The 20,298-nt window shown below is 35.1% G+C and overlaps 1 protein-coding gene across 4 annotated transcripts in view; it reads left to right on the top strand.

Moving 5' to 3' along the window:
- DPYD (dihydropyrimidine dehydrogenase) overlaps positions 1-20,298 on the top strand; it is a 791,077-nt gene that overhangs the window by 327,082 nt on the left and 443,697 nt on the right. For all 4 annotated transcript variants that reach the window (XM_038541239.1, XM_038541240.1, XM_038541241.1 and 1 more), the window contains 2 exons: positions 12,543-12,650; positions 14,446-14,615. In XM_038541239.1, the coding sequence (XP_038397167.1) occupies positions 12,543-12,650; positions 14,446-14,615 (278 nt within the window). The remainder of the gene's footprint in view (positions 1-12,542; positions 12,651-14,445; positions 14,616-20,298) is intronic.

Genomic DNA, 20,298 nt, shown 5'->3' on the forward strand with positions numbered 1-20,298 from the left:
TTCATTCAAAATTTGCATTTCATTCCTCATTCTCTCCATATATGACCTAATAAAAACACCATAATTTAAATTGCTTATCTTTGAGTGAAATTCTTGCTCTGGGAGGGTAAGCTATGTTTCTACACCACTGTGTAAGGCTGTTGACCCTCCCTGCAATGCCATGCTAATGGAGGTAACTAGTAATCCAGGTTGAGAAGTATAAAGTAAACATTCCTTTCTTATTTGGAGTTTTGCAGCATATCCTTACATGATCTACTCCTATCACTCTCAACTGCCTTTCAGTTGTACACACTGCTACCAGTTTGTCCTTCTTGATATTCAAAGCTGATTATATAATTTCCTGCAGTATTTTCTCAACATAAAATCCAGATTCATTGGTGTGATTTGCATGATCCTTCATGGTCTGGTATTTTCCTATTTGTCAGATTTTAAATTTTGCTATTCCCTGTCCCCTCCTATCTGTTCCCCTAAACCCTAGTCCAGTCAGATGGAAGTCTTACCCCTTTATACCTTTGTAAATGCCACTCATCATTGCCTTTTTTTTTTTTTTTTTTAAGATTTTATCCATTTATTCATGAGACAGAGACAGAGACACAGGCAGAGGGAGAAGCAGGCTCCATGCAGGGAGCGGGACATGGGACTCGATGCCGGGTCTCCAGGGTCCAGCCCTGGGCTGAAGGCGGCGCTAAACCACTGAGCCACAGGGGTTGCCCTTTTTTTTTTTTTTTTTTTTTTTTAAACTGCTGGAAATGTTCATATTTCAAGACTCAGCTAGAGCATCCTTGTCTCTAGTCTAGGTGAAATATGCTTTATATGTGTTCCTGTTTACTTACCTATGTATCCCTCTACCATAGTGCTTATTTTGCTTTATTCTAAGTTTCTGATTACATGTTCTTCTCCCACTAGATTGGAAACTGTTCATCTATGTATCACTAGCACCTTGTATGTTAGCTAGCATAGTATGCGCTCAATAAATATCTCCCCATAAAGCAGATTTTATAGATAAGGAAATTGAGACTTAAAGTAACTATGATTATGCAAGGTTACATAGCTAATACATAAAGGAGTAATTATGTGAACAGAGTTATCTTTAACATCAAAACCATTACTTTCTCTTACATCAGGCCTAACATACTTACAAATTCTTGTATACAATGGAATTTATTCATGGTGTGTAGTCATTGTCAAGTGTGGATAATTACATTGCATTTTGGCATTTACAGGCACATGCTGGGCATTTGGAATGGCACTTGGATAAATAGTAATTGATTTAATCTTGGTGAATGTGATTCTTTAACCATTTTTGAGTCACTTAGAGAACGTAATGAAAGGTATAGACCCTCTGTACACATACACAGTTAAATGATATTGAAGGGGCTCAGAATGGGCCTCCCCAAAATGTGTCGCTTTAGCATGTGGATTACTTTGAGCTGGTATCGGTCAAGGCCCAAAAAACTCTAGAACAGCTTTTACTTCCTACCTAACTACATAAAAATAATTAGAGGGCCTAATCCAAAGAAAAGAATTATCACTAGAGATAACTACAAAAAATATGTTCTAGCTGTCTTTTGGGGCAGGGGTGCTGCTCAGCAGGACTTGGAGGTCAAATTCCTCTCTGTGTCCCATTGTTTCTGTGTTATAGGCTATAGCAAACATTTGTTTACCAAACATTTGTTCTTCCCATCTTCCTACAAAATTATCTTTCTCTCCTTCAGAGTCTCAGACCCCTATTTCTTTAGTTAATTCAGGATGGCATATAAGCCTGACTTCCTGTGGGTTTCACATTCCTATGAGGGGGCTCCTGTGTGTATGTGATTAAGTTTGTTTTCCTCCTGTTAATCTGTTTTATGTCAAATTGGTGAATAGAAGAGTTAGAAGAAACCTAGGCAGTTAAAGGAAAAATTCTTCTTCCCCTATAATACATATGCAAAAATGTACTTTTTTGATAGCCTTGGTTTTCTTGAGAAACTCAGGCAATGTTCGGAACTCCATTTTTAGATTATCTCCCTATTTGTGTAGATGAACAAACTGAAGGTCAAGGTCAATCACATGTTTCTGAAATGGTTGACCATTTCTATCCATCAAGAATGTCTTTTGGAGGGTCACCTGGGTGACTTAGTCAGTGAAGCATCTGCCTTTGGCTCAGATCACGATCTTGGAGTCCTGGGATTAAGCCCAATGCTCAGCGGGGAGTCTGCTTCTCCCTCTGCCTCTGTCCCTGCTTGTGCTCTCTAGCTCACTCTCTGTCAAATAAATAAATAAAATCTTTTTAAAAAATGTCTTTTGGAGAGCAATTACTTCAGGGAATTTCCTGAATTCCTAGAAAAGTATTCTAATTTTGAGACTCTTACTCAGCAACATGTTAGGAAGACTAAATAAACATGTATAATTAAGGATGGAAATAAATTAAACTTTTTCTACATCATGCAGATTTCTTGAAAAAAATGTATTGAGATAGGTGTTTTCTTGTAAAATTTACAGAATTATAGTAGTGATTCAGAGTAAGATAAATTTGCACAGAAATGTATTGCTTATGTATAAGTGGAAAAGCATAAAGTGAAATGACTCTGAGGTGTATCATTGCAAGATAAAAGAATTATCATAGGAGTATAATAAATATCTATGATGTTAATTTGCATTTTCTTGTAACTTGTAAAATTATTTCAACAATATAGAGTATATTATGCTTACTTGTCTGCATCACAGTTTTATAAAAAAATACATTTTTGTAACTCTTCTCATTTTAGAGATAAGCTGAGGTTTAATGACTTGGAGATAAACTTATACCTAATAACTGATAAGTAAGAGAGTCAGGAATCTGTTGGAGGTCTTCTGATTTGGAAGCAAGCAGCTCTCCATTGTTTCGCAGACATGCCTGGGGAGAATCACACAGACACAGAAACCAAGTTCCAGCAGCTGAGAGAGTCACCAAGCACAGTTAGTGCGTGATCTTTATTTTAAAGCCTGCCACTTGCTTCCTCAGGCTTGCATTGTTTCACTTTGTAGAGCTCTGAAGGCCAGAGCATCCTTGGGTAACTCAAAATGATTCTTAGCTTTCATTTCAGTTTTAATCCATGACCCTGGCTCTTGCATTATGTTTCACCTTATTTTATTCCAGTAATATAGCAAGGATCCGTTTGGCTTTAAAGGAAACAGTTTAACTATATCACCCAAACGCATGTTATGTTAAAAATTATTAAAGTTTTTGATACAGAATACCTTGGCCTCACAATATAGTTGTAAATTCTCTAAAACAATTACAAATAAAAAGGCTACCAGTGCTTGTATCTAAGAATTTATTTGAATAAAAAAATATTAAAGTACAATTTTTATAAATACCTTTGAGAAAGTAACTAATACAATGCAATGAATGTATGGTACCTTTACTGGTGATTAACACATTAGTGATACTTTTGAGATTACATTTTTAAAGGGGTCTTCTCCCTTCTACAGAATGTGTGTTTATGGTGGCAGCTTTAATGCTGTTTCCTGCTGTGCAGTTCAATAGAGTATGTTTTTAGGTGGTTGGTTGAGGGTTTTTTTTTCGTTATGTATGTCGATGGAGATAAGTGTTTTAATTACTTTTTTAATGTCTGTGCTTTTGTATTTTTCTCCTCTCTTCCCTTTTATTTCCTGCTGTTGAGATTACTGCCTCATCTCCACAGCAGGTGGCTGTTGCAAATTTGTTTTCTTTGTAAGCCTGGTAGATTTATTTTGTAATATAACTGTTCCTTTTTAGTATTTTATTATTAATGATTTCTTTACTTTGGAATATAGTATACTTACATAGTCCTAAATAGTAATTTCCTAACACATCTAAGAATTCCAATCATTAAGGAAAAAAACCTTTGCCTGAGGCATATTGTTTGAGGTTTTTTTTGCTTACCCTTACTTCGTGATGTGAAGATTAAAATTTAAGGAAATTGTTTTATAGCAAAAGCCAAATGAGAGTTGGAAACAGAGAAAAGAGCAGAGAGGGGAATGAAGAGAAAGAGGTCCAAGAGATAAAGCTTTAATAAATATTACCAAAAATCAAAGTGCTAGGAAGAGTTTTGTGACAGAAATAGGAAATTGCACTAATATATCTTTTCTAGAAGAGAGATTTTAACGAGATCTTATGTTTCTATTAAAATTAAAATTTAATTACTAAAGTAACTTTGGCTAATTATAAGAAAATTTTAATATTACAAAAGTGTAAAGAAAAATACTTAATCTTTTTTTTTTTGGTACAGTAATTTGTTGGTTTGGTTCTTTCATATATCCTTTTATATAAAAAGAAAAATAAATAAGATGGATCCTGAGTATAAGGAATTATTTGTCAAGAATGTAAAATACATTCAAGGATATTTTGTCCATTTTTGAATTCTTGGGCATTATTTTATCAATTAAAATAATCTCTGTCCTCTATTTTATTCCAAATGTATAAAGGGAACAAAACATTGGAGACCAAAATGCACAATGAACCATCATCTCATTTTGTTATATGGAACTGCTGGATATTTTATGATAAGTTATAAGTTCTCTAGAAAACTTTTAACTACTTAGAATCAGTTTATTTCATATTATTTCACTTGTGAATACATTGCTTTCTTAATATATTTATATTGTTTTTCACTCGTACATACTACTTGGAGTTGGAGCTCGGTATTCAGTTCTAATACAAAGTTATAGGAATTGATCTCATTGGTGTGATAAAATTTGTGTATATCTTCTACATGAAGTCATAAAAAAGAACTAAAGTACATCTGTAACAACACTGTAGGAAGTATCATCTTTGGTTATTTCATTCTCTTCTCTGAGGCTTTTTAAAATTTACTGTTTAATGACTTAATACAAAAGAAGACCTTAATTCTGCATCTATCAGATTTTCAAAATTGTATGGACACTTAGTACTTCTCTTGCTTCTGGATTTCATTATCTGTTACATGTGTCTGTATAGAAAAATACCATATGTAATGGGAAAAAATATGATTTGAGATGGTGACTTCATTCATAACATTTTTCTAAAGTCTTCATCTTGTTATGCTCTAACCGATTGTGTGATACACACGATTAAGGCATGTGGTCACATTGAGAGAGAAACTAGACAGCAGTTACATGAAACAGATGTTTAATGGGGATTTGAAAAATCAATGAAATGAACACTATTGTGATGCATGGTGATCTGATTTCATATGTGTTATATTGAATCACTCCATTCTTTCTGAGTTCAGTCTGAACTAAACGTATTTACAGTGGGGCGTTGGGGAAAAGATAGGGAGTTTTATTGAGAAAAGAAGCACAATAGGGCATCATTGATCTGTTCTCTTTCTAGTCAATATATAGATCTAGAATGATAACCCATATGGCACTGTTGTCCCTTGGAAATAAGATATAAATCCTTTGAATCATATAAGTGATTTTTAAGTGCAGATGAAAACCTTTATAATCCATTTTGGAATTCTGAAATACTTAGGTCCTTGAAAGGCGTATTTTACTTCTATGTTGTAATCTGAACAGTTTGGGCTTGATATAAGAGTAGTTCACCTTTTCTAATAGGTATAGAAACACATCTAGATACATAGGTGCATCCATAAATACATATATTTATTATTTTATTCCTATATTCACATATCTTACATATAACTACTTAAGTGTCTTTTTATGATTAATTGCAATAGCTTCTGTTTTGGAAGTATTTACTGTGAATCTTTTTATCATGTGAGGCTTTGTTTCCCATGGTTTTTATACTTTACCCAAGATAGTAATAATAACTACATTTCAATGGTGTTTTAGATTGACCAGAGTGCTTTATGTGCACTTTTCTAATTTTCAGAACAACTCTATACGTTAGGGAGAGTTATTTTCATTCTAAAACCAAGGAATTTGAGGACCATAGTATTAAGTAATTTTATCTGAGTACAGCTAGAAAGGAGAAATAGTGAAACTAGAACCCAGTTCTTCAGACTCCTAGGTCAGTGCTCTTGGAGTCATGATGTTACTCTAAACTCCTATTTGAATGCCAAGTTAAACATTAGAGGGTCTTAATCTTGCTACTTTCCTGATCTTGAAACACATGTGGTTTGAGTCCATTGTAATCTGTACAATGAATGAGGTCAGAATACCCTGGTTTGGCCAGAGTCTTTTATTCTAGCCAAGGTTGCTAAGTTTTGTGGACTCTGATATCAATCTCCCCAACATTGACCACTTAAATCTGTAATAATATTAATTGTGCATATCATGGATTAGATGAACATTTAATTTACATCTATCCAAATGTATCATTTTATCATATCAAACAAAGGCTTTTTTAAGGGAGAAAATGCAAATAAAAGGAAACCTTTCATATCTGTGCAAAGAGCTTCCCATTTGTATTCATTTTATTCTCCTAACAATCATATGATGAGGTCTCTGTTGCTCAGAAAGAGTAATTTACTGGCCCAAGGTCATGATAGCTAGTAAGTGCTAAAACTAGAATTTTAATGCAGAAAGTCTGACTTTAGGAGGTTTTGTTCTTACTCATATACTCTGTTTACCAATAATGACAGAAGTCAGTTGACATTAAGATTTTTTAAAAGGTCTAATAACCAAAATAAAGAAAAGCAATGTTTACACAGGCACATTTCTTTTACAAGGACATGCATGGATGGCTGTGGTAGATAGGCTGAGGTAGATAGCTTCGGTTAGGGTTTGTTTAATGAATCCATGTGTAATCTCACATTTCAATGTTCTTCCTCCTGTAGCATTGTTTCCCAAAGTAGGCTTAGGGAATGAGGACTGTGAGCACACAACATGCTTTCTTCTGTGACAAGAAAGTGAAATCTCAGGTACAAAAGTACTTGAAAAAGTGAAAAACTTAGGATATTTGCCATTAGACTCCATTTTCTGTTTTTAGCCACTTGTGAATAGTGACATAATCAGTGGGATTTTATTTGTTTACTAACATCTTCTTACTGAAAAAACACTAGTGTGGAATAACAAGAATTGATATACCCGTAGAGAGTTTGGTATGCTCTCTCCCCGTTTCTGTGAGCCCATTTCAGTAAGCTATAGTCTTTTGCCAGGAACTTGAGACAGTCTCTCAGTGTTCTATGTCTGTGGGATTCGTGAGGCTTTCTCCAGTGATGGGTATATCTGATCACTGTCTTTCCCAGGACGGCTTAGCTGTCATTCAAGTGGATGCCACTGAGAATGAGAGGCATCACATGAATGCTTGTTCCATTCAATTAACACCAAATAAGTGAGCCCGTGAAGTAACACAGGTGGACATTATAAGCTCTCGGGAGTTCTTAAACATGTCCTACCATATCTGTGAAAACCCAGCCTTAAAAGCTTCTTTCTTTCTCCTTCAATACATACTAGATGAGGACATGAAACAGAATATTTAATATCCTATTAATGTTCATTGAAGTTGTGCAGAAATTTATTATATACACTGCTGTTATTTATTCTATTGTTGTTCCAGAGAGGTGCTTTGGAAACAAAGAAGAGATACACATTTCAAAGAATATCAAATATTGAAAAAATAACCAGCAGATACCCAAGAGGAATACACTTAAGAAGGAAAACAATTCAAAAAGGAATTGTACTAGAGAAAATAATCACAAAACAAAGATACAGCCTAGAAAAGCAGCCTATCTTTTCTCTACCACTAGATTGGAACCTGGCCACAGACACATTCTGTGCTGTGTGTATCATTAGCCTTACAGTGAGGCATTGAATGCATATATGTTAAATGATTTAGATATCACTTGTTAAGTAGCAGTACATTAAAACAGGGCTTAATTATAACATTTTATATGAAAAAGGCAACATTTTGAAGTTAACACATAGACTGTATAACCAGACTGTCCAGGTTAGAAATTGGTACTGCTTGCTACTTATTTGTTCTGTGACTGTTGGCAAAGTTACTTATTAACCTGTATGTGTCTCAAAAAATGCAGAAAATAAAAAAAAAATGCAGAAAATGTCAGTTGTCTCATAGAATTGTTTTGAGAATTAAATGAATGTATAAAAACCACCTACCTATATGCTAGGCATTTAGAACAGTGACTATAATATAAATCATCAATATATGTTTAATTAGACTTTCTATAATGTAAGCAGACTTTTTTTATTTTAGGAGAAGCTGAAAATTATCATTTTGCAATAATCTTTTTTTGAGATCAATTTTTTTTTTGAGATCTTATTTATTTATTCATGAGAGACACACAGAGAGAGGCAGAGACACAGGCAGAGGGAGAAGCAGGGTCCCAAAAGTGAGCCTGATGCGGGATGCACTCCCAGGACCCCGGGGATCATGACCTGAGCCGAAAGCAGAGCCACCCACTGAGCCACCCAGGTGCCCCCATTTTTGCAGTAGTTCATAAGGTGGTGTTCCTTTGTATAGATACATGTTGAAACACCAAAAACTTCATTAACTATTCTAGAAAAACATAGAAACTATCTGGCCTTCTTGAAAGACAGAGAACACTGTACATCTACTAAGCTGAGCTGTTTTGTTTGTCAAATCTTTGTCAATTCTTCTTTATTCATAAACCTCCTTCTTCCCACTGAAAGGTGAATTAAAAAGTCATTTCAGCATCATTTTGAAATCATTCTGATAGAGACACATACCTTATTTATTAATATGCCACCTACTCTCATGGAAATCTTCTTTGATAGATGGGTATTTGCAAGTTTCATTATCTTTCATATTTCACTTAAGATTGCTTCATTTTTCTTTTTTTTTCTTTTGTAGCACTTTGTTTAAATTTGCTAAGGCTTAATACTTTAAACTCTTTTCTTTCCTTGCCATAAGATGTGAAATTTGACGGAATTGATAACTACATAATAAATAAATCTATCTTAATATTAATAGCTAATGTTTAGTGAGCATTGACTATGCAGTCTCAATGCTTAAGACAGATGGATAGATTCCTTTAAATCTCACATCAATGAAAGAAGATAACTGTTGTCCCTAGCAGAATCATTAAGAGACATATAGATATAGATATATCATATTATAGAATTTATTTCAGGGAATTGGCTTATGTAATTGTGGGAGCTGGCAAATTCAAAATCTGTGGGCTGGGCCTGCAGGCAGGATTTCTTCTTCCTCAGGGAAACTTCAGCTTTATTATTAAGGCCTTTCCACTGACTGATTGGATGTGTCCTACCCACATTGTCAAGGTAATCTCCTTTACTTAAAGTCAACTGGTTATAGATGTTAACCATATTTACAAAATGCCTTCATGACAATACATAGATTAGTGCTTGATCAGATCATTTGATAGTCTAGCTAAGTACATATAATCACAGGCACTCACACAAGATCACAGAGCTGGTAAATGGGAGAGGAAGACCTCACACCAAGTCTGGCTAATAACAAAGGTCCTGCTCTTAATCACTGCACAGCATCATGGTTAGCAGATGCTAGGGTACTTTTGCCAGCTGGGCCAGACTACCAAACTGTCTGTGAGGAGAGCTTCAGATGTGCTGCCCTAGGTCATAAGGGATGACCTGTCACCCACACGGGCAAGAAGAGCTCAATGGACCTTGAGACTTTAAAAATATGTGTATCCTGAGGTGTGGCTAAATAGACTACAGGAATAACATTATGAGCCTGTCCAGTTTCTGACTCATTTTTTTTCTCTCCTTAAAGCCATTATCCATAAGTCAGGACATCTAACCAGTGCCCTCTTGAACACCTACAGAAAGAATCTGATCCAGTAAATGTTAAATTCATTAGAGGGATAAATGCAGAATGGAGTAAAAGCACAGGAAATTCACTTGTCCTTGTCAATCTCTTGATCCAAGTGAGAAAAATGAAATTTAAATTTTACCGAAGCTTTTTTCTTGTAAAATAGTCCTTGCAGGATAGGAAAAGTCTTCTCCATAGATCCAGTGGTGTATTCGATAAGAATGTCTTGGATTTCTTTAGAAAGGTTATTTTTCTTTATTTTATTCTAAAATTGTTATTATTATTTATTTGAGAGAGAGCACTAGCAGGAGGAGGAGGAGAGGTAGATGTAGACAGAGAGGAAGCAGACTCTCCGCTAAGCAGGGAGACTGACACACAGGGCTTGATTCCAGGACCCAGAGATAATGACCTGAGCCCAAGGCAGCCTCTTAACCAATTGAGCCACCCAGGCACCCCACGAAGTCATTTTAGCAATGGGTTTATAGAAAGTAATCACAGATATAAATTTCCCTCTCTGCCTTAACCATGGCAAGTAATGAAAAAACCTCAGATTAGGAGTGAGTAAAGGGAGGATTTTAGACCTGATTGACAGTAAGTGTGGAACTTTTATCTGCCACATGCATTTTCTGTGCTTTGTTTTTGATCTGCTTTAAAGATTTTTGTTTATCATATCTCCTTGATATTTCATAGCACTGCAGGTTATTTTTCTTGTGTGTGATTTTTTTTTTTACAGGAAAATGAAGTGCTATAGAACATATGCTATCTCTGTCATACAGTGGTATATATAAGAGGGGAGGCAGGTCCTTATTTAAATTTTGGTATGTAGCATATGTATGTATTGGGTAGACTAACCAGGTGTAGCTAAAACTATAGTCATTTTTAATAGCTTTCAAGAGAAATTGTTTTGTTATTAGAGTCTTCAAGTACATATTCAGCTATTTTTATGTAACTGTGACTTCTCTATCCCAATCTTTCTAAAGAATTATATAGATAACCACACATTTATGTAATAGTTTCCATGTTATAAATATACCTAAAGAGTAATCCTTTATGTCAGAAAATGAGGAAACAGTCTTCTCACATTTCATTTATAAAGAAGCCAAAGCACACTATGTTAACTAACATTCCAGTTAATTTAAGTAAAAACTTACAAGGAAAAAAAAAAGAAGCCAAACCAAAGATAAGTCAAGTGACTTGCCTCACCTTCCTAGATAAATAAAATACTTTTAATAACAAGTGATCTTAAACTAATAATCTATGAGCAAAGGGCAAATATTTGAGAGGAAGTCATGCTGTACAGGGAAGGAAAATGTTTGATTTAATTTGAAGGGACAACAGCAGTCTTTTGTTGGTTACACTTCCACTCATTCCACAAACACCTTCAGCTTTCAGATTTCGTATGACATCTACCTTATCGTACCAAAGTCATTCTTGGGCCATTCTTATTACTCTAGATGTCCACCAACAACTACTCATTGCTCTTCACTTAACAATAAAATGAAATCTTACCTCTAGGATAACCCAGAATTTGGGGAAGTAAGTAAAGTTGAAGTATAAGCTTTCTCCTGCATTTGTGGAATTGAGATGAATTAATTCTACTCTTCTATGGTAGTGCGAGTGGCTGGGGGGCAGTGATTGTTATCAGATTTGCTTTGTTTATGCTTTGAAAAAATTTAGTCTGCTATTCATTTTCTTTTCAGAATTTTGGTAATTATTTCCTAACTATGTGCTTAGTGCATGCATGTTGTTGAAATTTTGGAAAATAAAGAAATAATGAAAAAAATAGACTATCCACAGTTCCACCACCAGAAATGATCACCATTCAGATTTCATAAAACTTGAGTCCTACTATATGGAGTTTTGTATCCTGCTAGTAGTTCATTTAACACTGTATTTTGACTACAGTCCAGTGTTATTTTTTTAAATATTCATTTTAATGGCTGCATTGTGTTCTATTCATTTTATTGACATTTTGGTTTTCCCTCATTCTCTCTCTCTGTCTTGACCATTTTTGCACATTAAATCTTTATTTCCATGTCTTAGTGTTTACTTAATATAGATTCAAAACTATTTTCTAGAAATTGAGCACCAATGTGTATTTGCATCAAGAATATAACAAGTATCATCTTCACCTTGCCACATAGTCTAATTTTCTTAAAGCCTTTACTTCTTAATAAACAGGATAATATCTCATTGTTTTAATTTATAGTTCTTAAATTACTAATATAGTTAAAATGTTGGTGCTTAGAAGTTATTTATATTTTTCAATATCTCTATTTTGTTATCTGTTGTTTATGTTTCTATTGAGAAGCTTATATGTTACTGAAGTTGAAAAACTTCTTTATATAGTAAAGATCTTTAATTAGTTAAAATATTGCTCTAGTTAATCAAGTATTTTTTGTGGTAAAATACATATATTCTTTCAAGTTTTTAAATTTTTTCTTAGAATTATCTGTCATAACCAGGAACTAGATTCATATGTATCCATATGGTGTTTTAGTTTTGTGATTTTTTTTTATATTTTTATATTTAGCACTCTAATATGCTAGAAACTTATTTTTATTTATGACATGAGGAACTAATATAGCCTGATTTTCCCTTTAACGCTGTATGTATATATATGTGTATGTATCCATGTTTCTATATACCTATATGTGTACTTGAATACATGATATATGATGTGTGCTTAGTTATATAGTAAAGGTATACACTAAGGTCTGTAACAATGTTATATACATTTTTATGTTGATCTGCTTATAAGATTTCTCCCCCGCCCCGAACCACGTTATTTTAATGATCTTAGCTTTCTACTTTTTAAAAATACACAGTAGGAAAAATCCCTTATTCTGTTAACAAGATTTTATAAATTTGTATTATTTAGGTTTGCCAGACCCCAATAAAAACAGTATCTTCAAAGACCTGACGCAGAACCATGGATTTTATACATCCAAAGACTTTTTGCCACTGGTAGCCAAAAGCAGTAAAGCAGGTATAACATTGTTTTTTATTCTTAATGTTGCCTTTGTTGTTTATGTATCATAAATTTGTATTAAATCCAGACTTAGGAGGACAGTGTTCCGATCTCAAACCATTTTTGCTATGCCAATATAAAGTTAAAAACAAGTATGATGTAATGGTTTTCCAGGATCAACCATTTGTTCAGTCTTCAATCAAACATCATCATAAGGGTTTTTTCACTCTTTCATATAGAGGTCTATATACTACATCATGTTAAATTGCTTCAAAGTGAGAGTCTTAAACAGTGAAAGATGTTCTTAAATAGCAGGAACTTTATTTTAGGAACTATCTTACATTATATATTTTTTTCCTTAATTTTAAAATAGGATAAATTTTCACATATCTTACATAATTTGTGTCTAAGCAGGCAGAAAGAGACAGCAATTTTATGAAGTTAAAGGAAAACACTTTAATAGACAGATCCTAGTATGTAGGCTCTGTGTATAATATCACTTCATACAACCTAAGAGGAGCAACCAGAAGGTAAACCAGCCCGATGCTTTGGTTGGATGAGAGTCATCTAATTATATGTAAAAAGATATAAACTTACTTTTTTTAACCTGTAAGCTAAAAAGATAAGAAGCTTTCTCTATTAGATCATTCTGCAGAAGTTTATAGCTAAACATGTTTACTGTCTCCACCTTCCTCCTACTTGGAGAAGGGGATTCTATACTTGCAGCTCTTTCTAAGGAAGATCATAGCACATATAACATATTTTTGAGGATTACAGGTACACTGTAATTCCAAACGTACTCTTCCAAGTAAAATAATTACACTTATAGAGATTATAGGCCTATGCTTCCCATGGTATAATTTCATTTATAATAATTTAGCTTTCAGCCCAGGGCGTGATCCTGGGGTCCCGGGATCGAGTCCCACATCGGGCTCCCTGCATGGAGCCTGCTTCTCCCTCTGCCTGTGTCTCTGCCTCTCTCTGATAAATAAAATAAATAAATAAATAAATAAATAAATAAATAAATAAAATAAAATAAAATAATTTAGCTTGTCAGTAGTTTTATTTAGTCTGATAACACAGTGACACCTAACACATAGAGAAACCCTCATTTTACTTTTTTTTACAAGAATCTTCATATAGACATCTAATCCCCATATACATGTCCTTGAGAAATGGACATTTAGAAAGTCATATTTCTTTTATAGCTCTATTTTACAAACAAAACCAGGGAAAAACTGTAAAGGAGAAAGTTCATTTTAACTATATCAAGAAAACAGTTGTTAAAAATTCTTCAGTTACATGGAAAGCATTTATTCAGTGCGTAAATTTTCAGTTTCCAAAATATGATATATAGTGGGGCTATATGTTAGAAATCCTATAGAATAATATCTAAATAAAGTATTTTCATGAAATGCTGTGAATTATGTTTACCCAGATGATGATCACTTTTTTCTTCTAACAAACAGAAGCTTAATGACACCAAGTTAAAAACACGTATCTGACTTTGACCAAGCATGTTTTAATTGATTGATTCGTTTGTTATGACCTAAACTCTTCAAAATGTGTTGTAGCTATCCTTCTAGAAGGAAAAAGAAGTTAAAGGTACTGACTATGAAATTACATATATGAGCATATTTTTAAAATGGGAATAAAACTGTCTTTCAATGAAGCAGAATAATTTGATAGTGACACTCCATCCTCGAAAACTGCAAGATGCAATTTTACACTGCTTTGAGTACAAGTATCTTTTGAGCTGTCATGCAGAAATGGTTTCTCTACTTGAAAATGGGGTTTTCCTTTCATCATTCAGGAATGTGCGCCTGTCACTCTCCATTGCCATCGATACGGGGAGTCGTGATTGTACTCGGAGCTGGAGACACTGCTTTTGACTGTGCAACATCCGCTCTATGTTGTGGAGCCCGCCGCGTGTTCATCGTCTTCAGAAAAGGCTTTGTTAATATAAGAGCTGTCCCCGAGGAGGTAAAATGGAACCATCAGAAAATATGGAGTTGTAATGTGACGGATTTTAGGAGATGAAACTGTTAATGTGCAGTCTCCTAGTTAAATCATTAGAATGTTCTTGAAATTGTGAAATGCAAATTTAAAAATTTCCAGGCTCACCAAGGTTTTTTTTCTTTTTTCTTCTAATTCAGACATTCAAAGTAAAAGAAAGTTATTTTATAATACTTTATTTGGATAAAATGAGAAATTTATTTTTATCGGTACTGAGTGCTTCTTTTTCTTACTGTCAGTATCTTTGAAATGTATTGTATTTAACTAGTAACAGTGGAATGTGCTAAGTTTTCGTTTCGTGAACAATAGGTACTCATCACAAAATGTAGGATATTAGGGGAATGTGGTAATTAGAGATATTTGGAATTCTCTATAAGCCAAGTTTACAAGCTGCATTCGAAGTCATATGCCTTGGTTATACTTAAAGTCAGTTCATTTTGCTGTGAAGCCAATAGAACAAAGAGATTACCATTTATTTTTTTTAAGAGCTCTCGTGTAAGCATTATTTAGAATTAATAATGAGTTAACTTACTAAAATGACAGATTTAAAATGATTTCATTCTTACAAGTCACTGGTGACTAATCTTGGGTGAGGCATTGGCTGGGTACATGTACCATGGACTTCTCAAATTTTAATGCTATTAGCGGAAGATAATGCCTTATAAAGGATATTAGTCCTGAGAATAAGAACAAAATGTATTTATAGAAAGATAAATTACTCATGTTATCCAAATCAGTATGAATTTGATTTACTTTAGAATGCCTTAATATATATGGAGTCTGTATACCAGGTAAAAATTATAACTGTAGTCAATAGGTAATTTGCCACACGTAGATTAACCACAATAGATTAATCTCACTAAGATATGAGATCACCACTGGTTCATGATTGGATTTCAGATGTCAACTTTGTTCTCTGGGCTTTTTTTTTTTTTAATCCATTGTACCCATTCAGACTTTTTTCCAAAATCCAAGGTGGAGATGGTCACATAATTTTGGGAGTTTGTTTCTGGAGTCTGATCTATAGCATCAATCAGTGTGATTTCATTGTGCTATAAATAAAAAGAAAACATCCATACTGAAATTAAGTGACTTGCCTAAGATCAAAAAGGATGGGAGCTAATTTTATTCATCTGTGTATCTCCATGCAGAACACAGGTTCTCAGCAAAGAATAAATAGTTGACACATATGTTTTGAACTAAATGTTTTAAATCTTGTAGTTCTGAACAAAGAAGTTTTCATTAGAAAAACTTCACCGTGAAAATTGGAAGGGAAGATGACCCTGGATGGAAATGACAGTTTATACTTTATCTTATAGCCATCTTCCGTTAACACAGATAGCTAGAAATAAGTGATGTCTATTCCTCCTGCCCTCAGTGGAATACACACTAAAAATGAGACCAGATAATTACTTAGAAGGCAGAGGCAGTCTTTCTTCCTTCCTTTCTTTCTTTCTTTCTTTCTTTCTTTCTTTCTTTCTTTCTTGCTTGGGCGGGAGGAGGAGGGAGGGGGGAGGGAGGGAGGAGGGGGGAGGCGGGAGGGAGGAGGTGCGGTGGTGAGGAGGGAGGGAGGAGGTGGAGGGAGGGAGGGGGGGGAGGGAGGAATAGGAAGGAGGAAGGGGGACGTGCACGTGAAGGACGGTCCGGTTCCTTGCCTGGACGGGCATGTTTCCTGGCCATGCATTTCCTTTCCTTTCCTTTCCTTTCCTTCCTTTCCTTCCTTCCTTCTTTCTTTCCTTCTTTCCTTCTTTCCTTCTTTCTTCTTTCTTTCTTATCAACCAGGATACATTGACCCCATTGTGTACCAGGCATTGTCTTGAAAACTTTAATACAGCCTGTACCTAGTAAGGGAAGGCACTTGATGATCAAACAAATTAACTGTCACATAAATAGTATATTGAAAGGTAATTAGTGCTATGGAGAAAAGTGTATTAATGTAGAGGGCATTTTTATTTGGGGTGAGGGTACAGTAGAAGAAGTGGCAGGATTTGCCAATGTATATAGGTTAGCCCAGGAAGGCCTCTCTGATAAGATGACTTTGGAGCATAGAAATGAAGACATTGAGGGAATATAGACATTCCAGGCAAGGCAATTGAAGAACACTGTTAAACTTCTAGGAATATTAAAAAATAAGTCAGTGTGACTGGACCAGTGTAAGAGAGGACAGTATGTGGCACACTGGGTGAGGTCTTGTAAGGCCTTTACTTTTTTTGTATAAAAGTGGAAACCACTGGACTGTTTTGAGTAAGGAAGCACCAAGATCTCAGTTAAAAGTTTAAAGCATCTGCTCTGTTGAAAATTGACTAAAGAGATTTGATTCAGAAGCAGGGAGACTGTCAGGAGTTAATTAAAAGAGTAGACTATCAGTCAGTGGGACTGGCTTATGGGATGGAAAGAATCAGAGTCTAGGCATAGCTGATCATAAGGCCAGAGTTCACTGGGCTGAGCCATGGTTTCCAAACTGTTGAAAAATAATGGGTCTATGGAACAAAGCCCCACATCTGCAGTACAGCTTTAGTAGAACTCAGGTGGATCTCAGGCCTAATTAAAACCACAAAAACAAATGTTTGAATGTTTATTATTGGCTTACAAGAAACCAGATTTTTTATATGATCTTTAAATTCCTTGACTGTGAGCTCCATAAGGGCAGGGACCATGGTCAGCTATCTTGGTTCCTTTGTTTCTTCCCCCTGCCTAGCACAGTGGTGCCGCATATAAAGTATTCAGCAAAGAATTGTGAAATGAATGTTTCCTGAAGGGAATTGGCATCCAGGGCTTCTGTCATTAAAAGAACTAATACTTTTGGGGCAGCTGAGTGGTTTAGTTGGTTGAGCGTTGGACTCTTGATTTCAGCTCAGGTCACAATTTCAAGGTTGTGAGATAAAGCCCAGCGTGAGACTCCATGCTCAGTAGGAAGTCTGCTTGAGATTCTCTCTCTCCCTCTTCTTCTCTCCTTTTGCCCCTCCTCCTCCCCCACTCACTGTCTCTCAAATAAATACATAAATAAAGCCTTTTTTTTTTTTTTTTTAAGAAGAGCCAGTACTTTCCAGGTTAGATCAGTATGACAGTAATAGGCCTTTGAAGGTTAATTTGGTAATTTTTGGCAAAATTCCTCAGCATGAGAGAAGGAATAATACATAATACATTATCAGAATATGCATAGATTTTAGGGTTGGGTTTTTGGCCAGTGCCTATGTTTTATGGGATTGGAGGCTTTTAGTATTTCCAGAGGTTCTGGTATTAATGCCTCATGTCCATCACATGATTTTGGTACATCAGAAGAGAGCCCATGACTAGGCAGTGCTAACACTTATGAAATGGGAAAGTCAAGAGGAAGTTCGTACTTCAAGACAGGGTTTTGAGAGAATATATTCTAGGAAAAATGATAACCAACATGAAAGATTTAATATCATTCCCAATTTCTCTGTAATTCTCCTATTCTTCCTATGCTTTCTACCCCTAATACACTCAAACTACAACTATGCTTGTTTTCTTTAAAGTCAGTGAAGAATGGCAAAAATGGGTATTTAGGGTTTTTCTCATGTGTGTGTGTTGTTAAATGGGTTTGGGCTCTTGGATGGAATTTGGGGATAACATGATTTTTTTTGTTGGTAAAGGTCCTCCTCATTAAGCCTGTCAGTGTGCATATATGCAAAGCTTCAGTCTGATTTTCAGATGGTATTAGAGGGAGGGAAATGCAGAACAATATAAAGTTCTCTCATCCTTTCCTGGCAAATATGAATTATTATAGAAGCCAGTTACATTTAATGTTACGTTGTTAGTAAGAAAGAACAGTGTGACTGGATCCAGAAATGCTTTAATCTGCTAAAGTAGGAGGCAACACCCAATAGATTCAGCAGTGACACCCACATCCCATTTTTTGAATGTAGATGTTCTCAAACTTTAGTATGCATCAAAATCACCTGGAGGGCTTGTTAAACACAGCTTGCTGGGCCCTAGTCCCAGAGTTTCTGACTCAGTAGGTATGGGAGGGACCCGAGAATTTGCATTTTTAACAAGTTTCCTGGTGATGCTCAGACTGCTGATCCACTGCTCTTACATATCATCAATGTAGTTTCCAGCTGTCTAATTAGAGCCATAAGCAGTGTACTATTCGGGGGCACTTTCCATCTTAGTTAAGAAAGCATTAATATATGGGATACAAGTTTGATGAAACAAAGATATGGAGGCATCGTCAGCATATTGATGTAATTCTGATTCCAAATGTCTTTCAGTCTCCCTTGTGGCCTCACACACATGCTAAATAGGATGCTACTGACAAACTAGCGCTTCTCAGCACTGGGTCCTTAGGGAAACCAGCCAATCACTCGGCACTATCCTCTAAGAAGATGAGGGAAAATCTGTTAATAATTCCCTCCAGTACTTTCTGCAAGCTTAAATAGGTGAGATTAAATTTCACAGGATAACAGAATCCCCCAAAATGCTGGTATTAAAAGCTGTTGACAGATCAGATAAAACTGCCAGAATGCTTTAGGCAGTTGGGAATCCCTAAAAGGAGGCATGAAGGTCAAGACTCAACAGACCTGCTTGAGTAGGTAAATTTAAAGGATAAGGTTATGGGAGGACTTTGTAGTTCTTATTAATTATTACTGAGAAGAATATGGTACAAAATTAATTTAATAGTACAAACCCACACACAAATTTTAAGAATCTGTTGTTCATGTATTTAATTTCCCAATATCAGCAAAACATGGATTTCTAATTCTGCCATATTATAAATGAGCTTTCTATAGTACTATCTGTTGCCCTTTGGCTCCCCCCTGTTCATCTGCCAAAATATTAACTGATTTACCTTTGGTATGCCTATTTCCACATATTTGAGCTATTCAGAGGGAAACTATTTTGATAATTCATGCTACTTCATTATTTTTAATAATAAAAATGACAGCACCAGGTTGCCTAATCAGTCAAAAATTTGTTACTGTAACTCTGAAATAATACATTTCCTTTTTTTTTTTGGAAATAGTATATTTTCATGTGTAAGAATGTGACTTTTTGTTGACTCCTAATACCCCATAATGGATCCTGTATATGGCACAATCTTTAGGCCTCCCCGCAGACATTTTTAATATCAGATGATGTTTAAGCTACATCCATTGATAGTTCTATTATCTACGTCTTACTGGCTAAGCATACATTTTATACCAGTAAGTAATGCTTTCCTATAGTTAAATATAGGAAATGTGAACTTGGGACTGTTTTTAGAAAATAACCTCTATATGTTAACAAATTTAATTTTACTTACTAAGGGTGATACTTTTAGCAGCACTTCAACATTTGGCACCTGCACATCATTTAAGTTTGTATTCTTCACAGAAACTAATCAGAACCTGTTAGCATGATGGGCAATATGAAGATACCTGAAAACAAACAAATAAATAAACATATAGGGATCCCTGAGTGGCACAGCGGTTTGGCGCCTGCCTTTGGCCCAGGGCGCGATCCTAGAGACCCGGGATCGAATCCCACATCGGGCTCCCGGTGCATGGAGCCTGCTTCTCCCTATGCCTATGTCTCTGCCTCTCTCTCTCTCTCTCTCTGTGTGACTATAATAAATAAATAAAAATTAAAAAAAAAAATAAACATATACAATTGCCCCCAGCACACAGAGTTAATTAGTGGCAGCTAG

This window comes from Canis lupus, chromosome 6, assembly GCF_011100685.1.
Source record: "Canis lupus familiaris isolate Mischka breed German Shepherd chromosome 6, alternate assembly UU_Cfam_GSD_1.0, whole genome shotgun sequence".
In the NCBI taxonomy this organism is placed as follows: domain Eukaryota; kingdom Metazoa; phylum Chordata; class Mammalia; order Carnivora; family Canidae; genus Canis; species Canis lupus.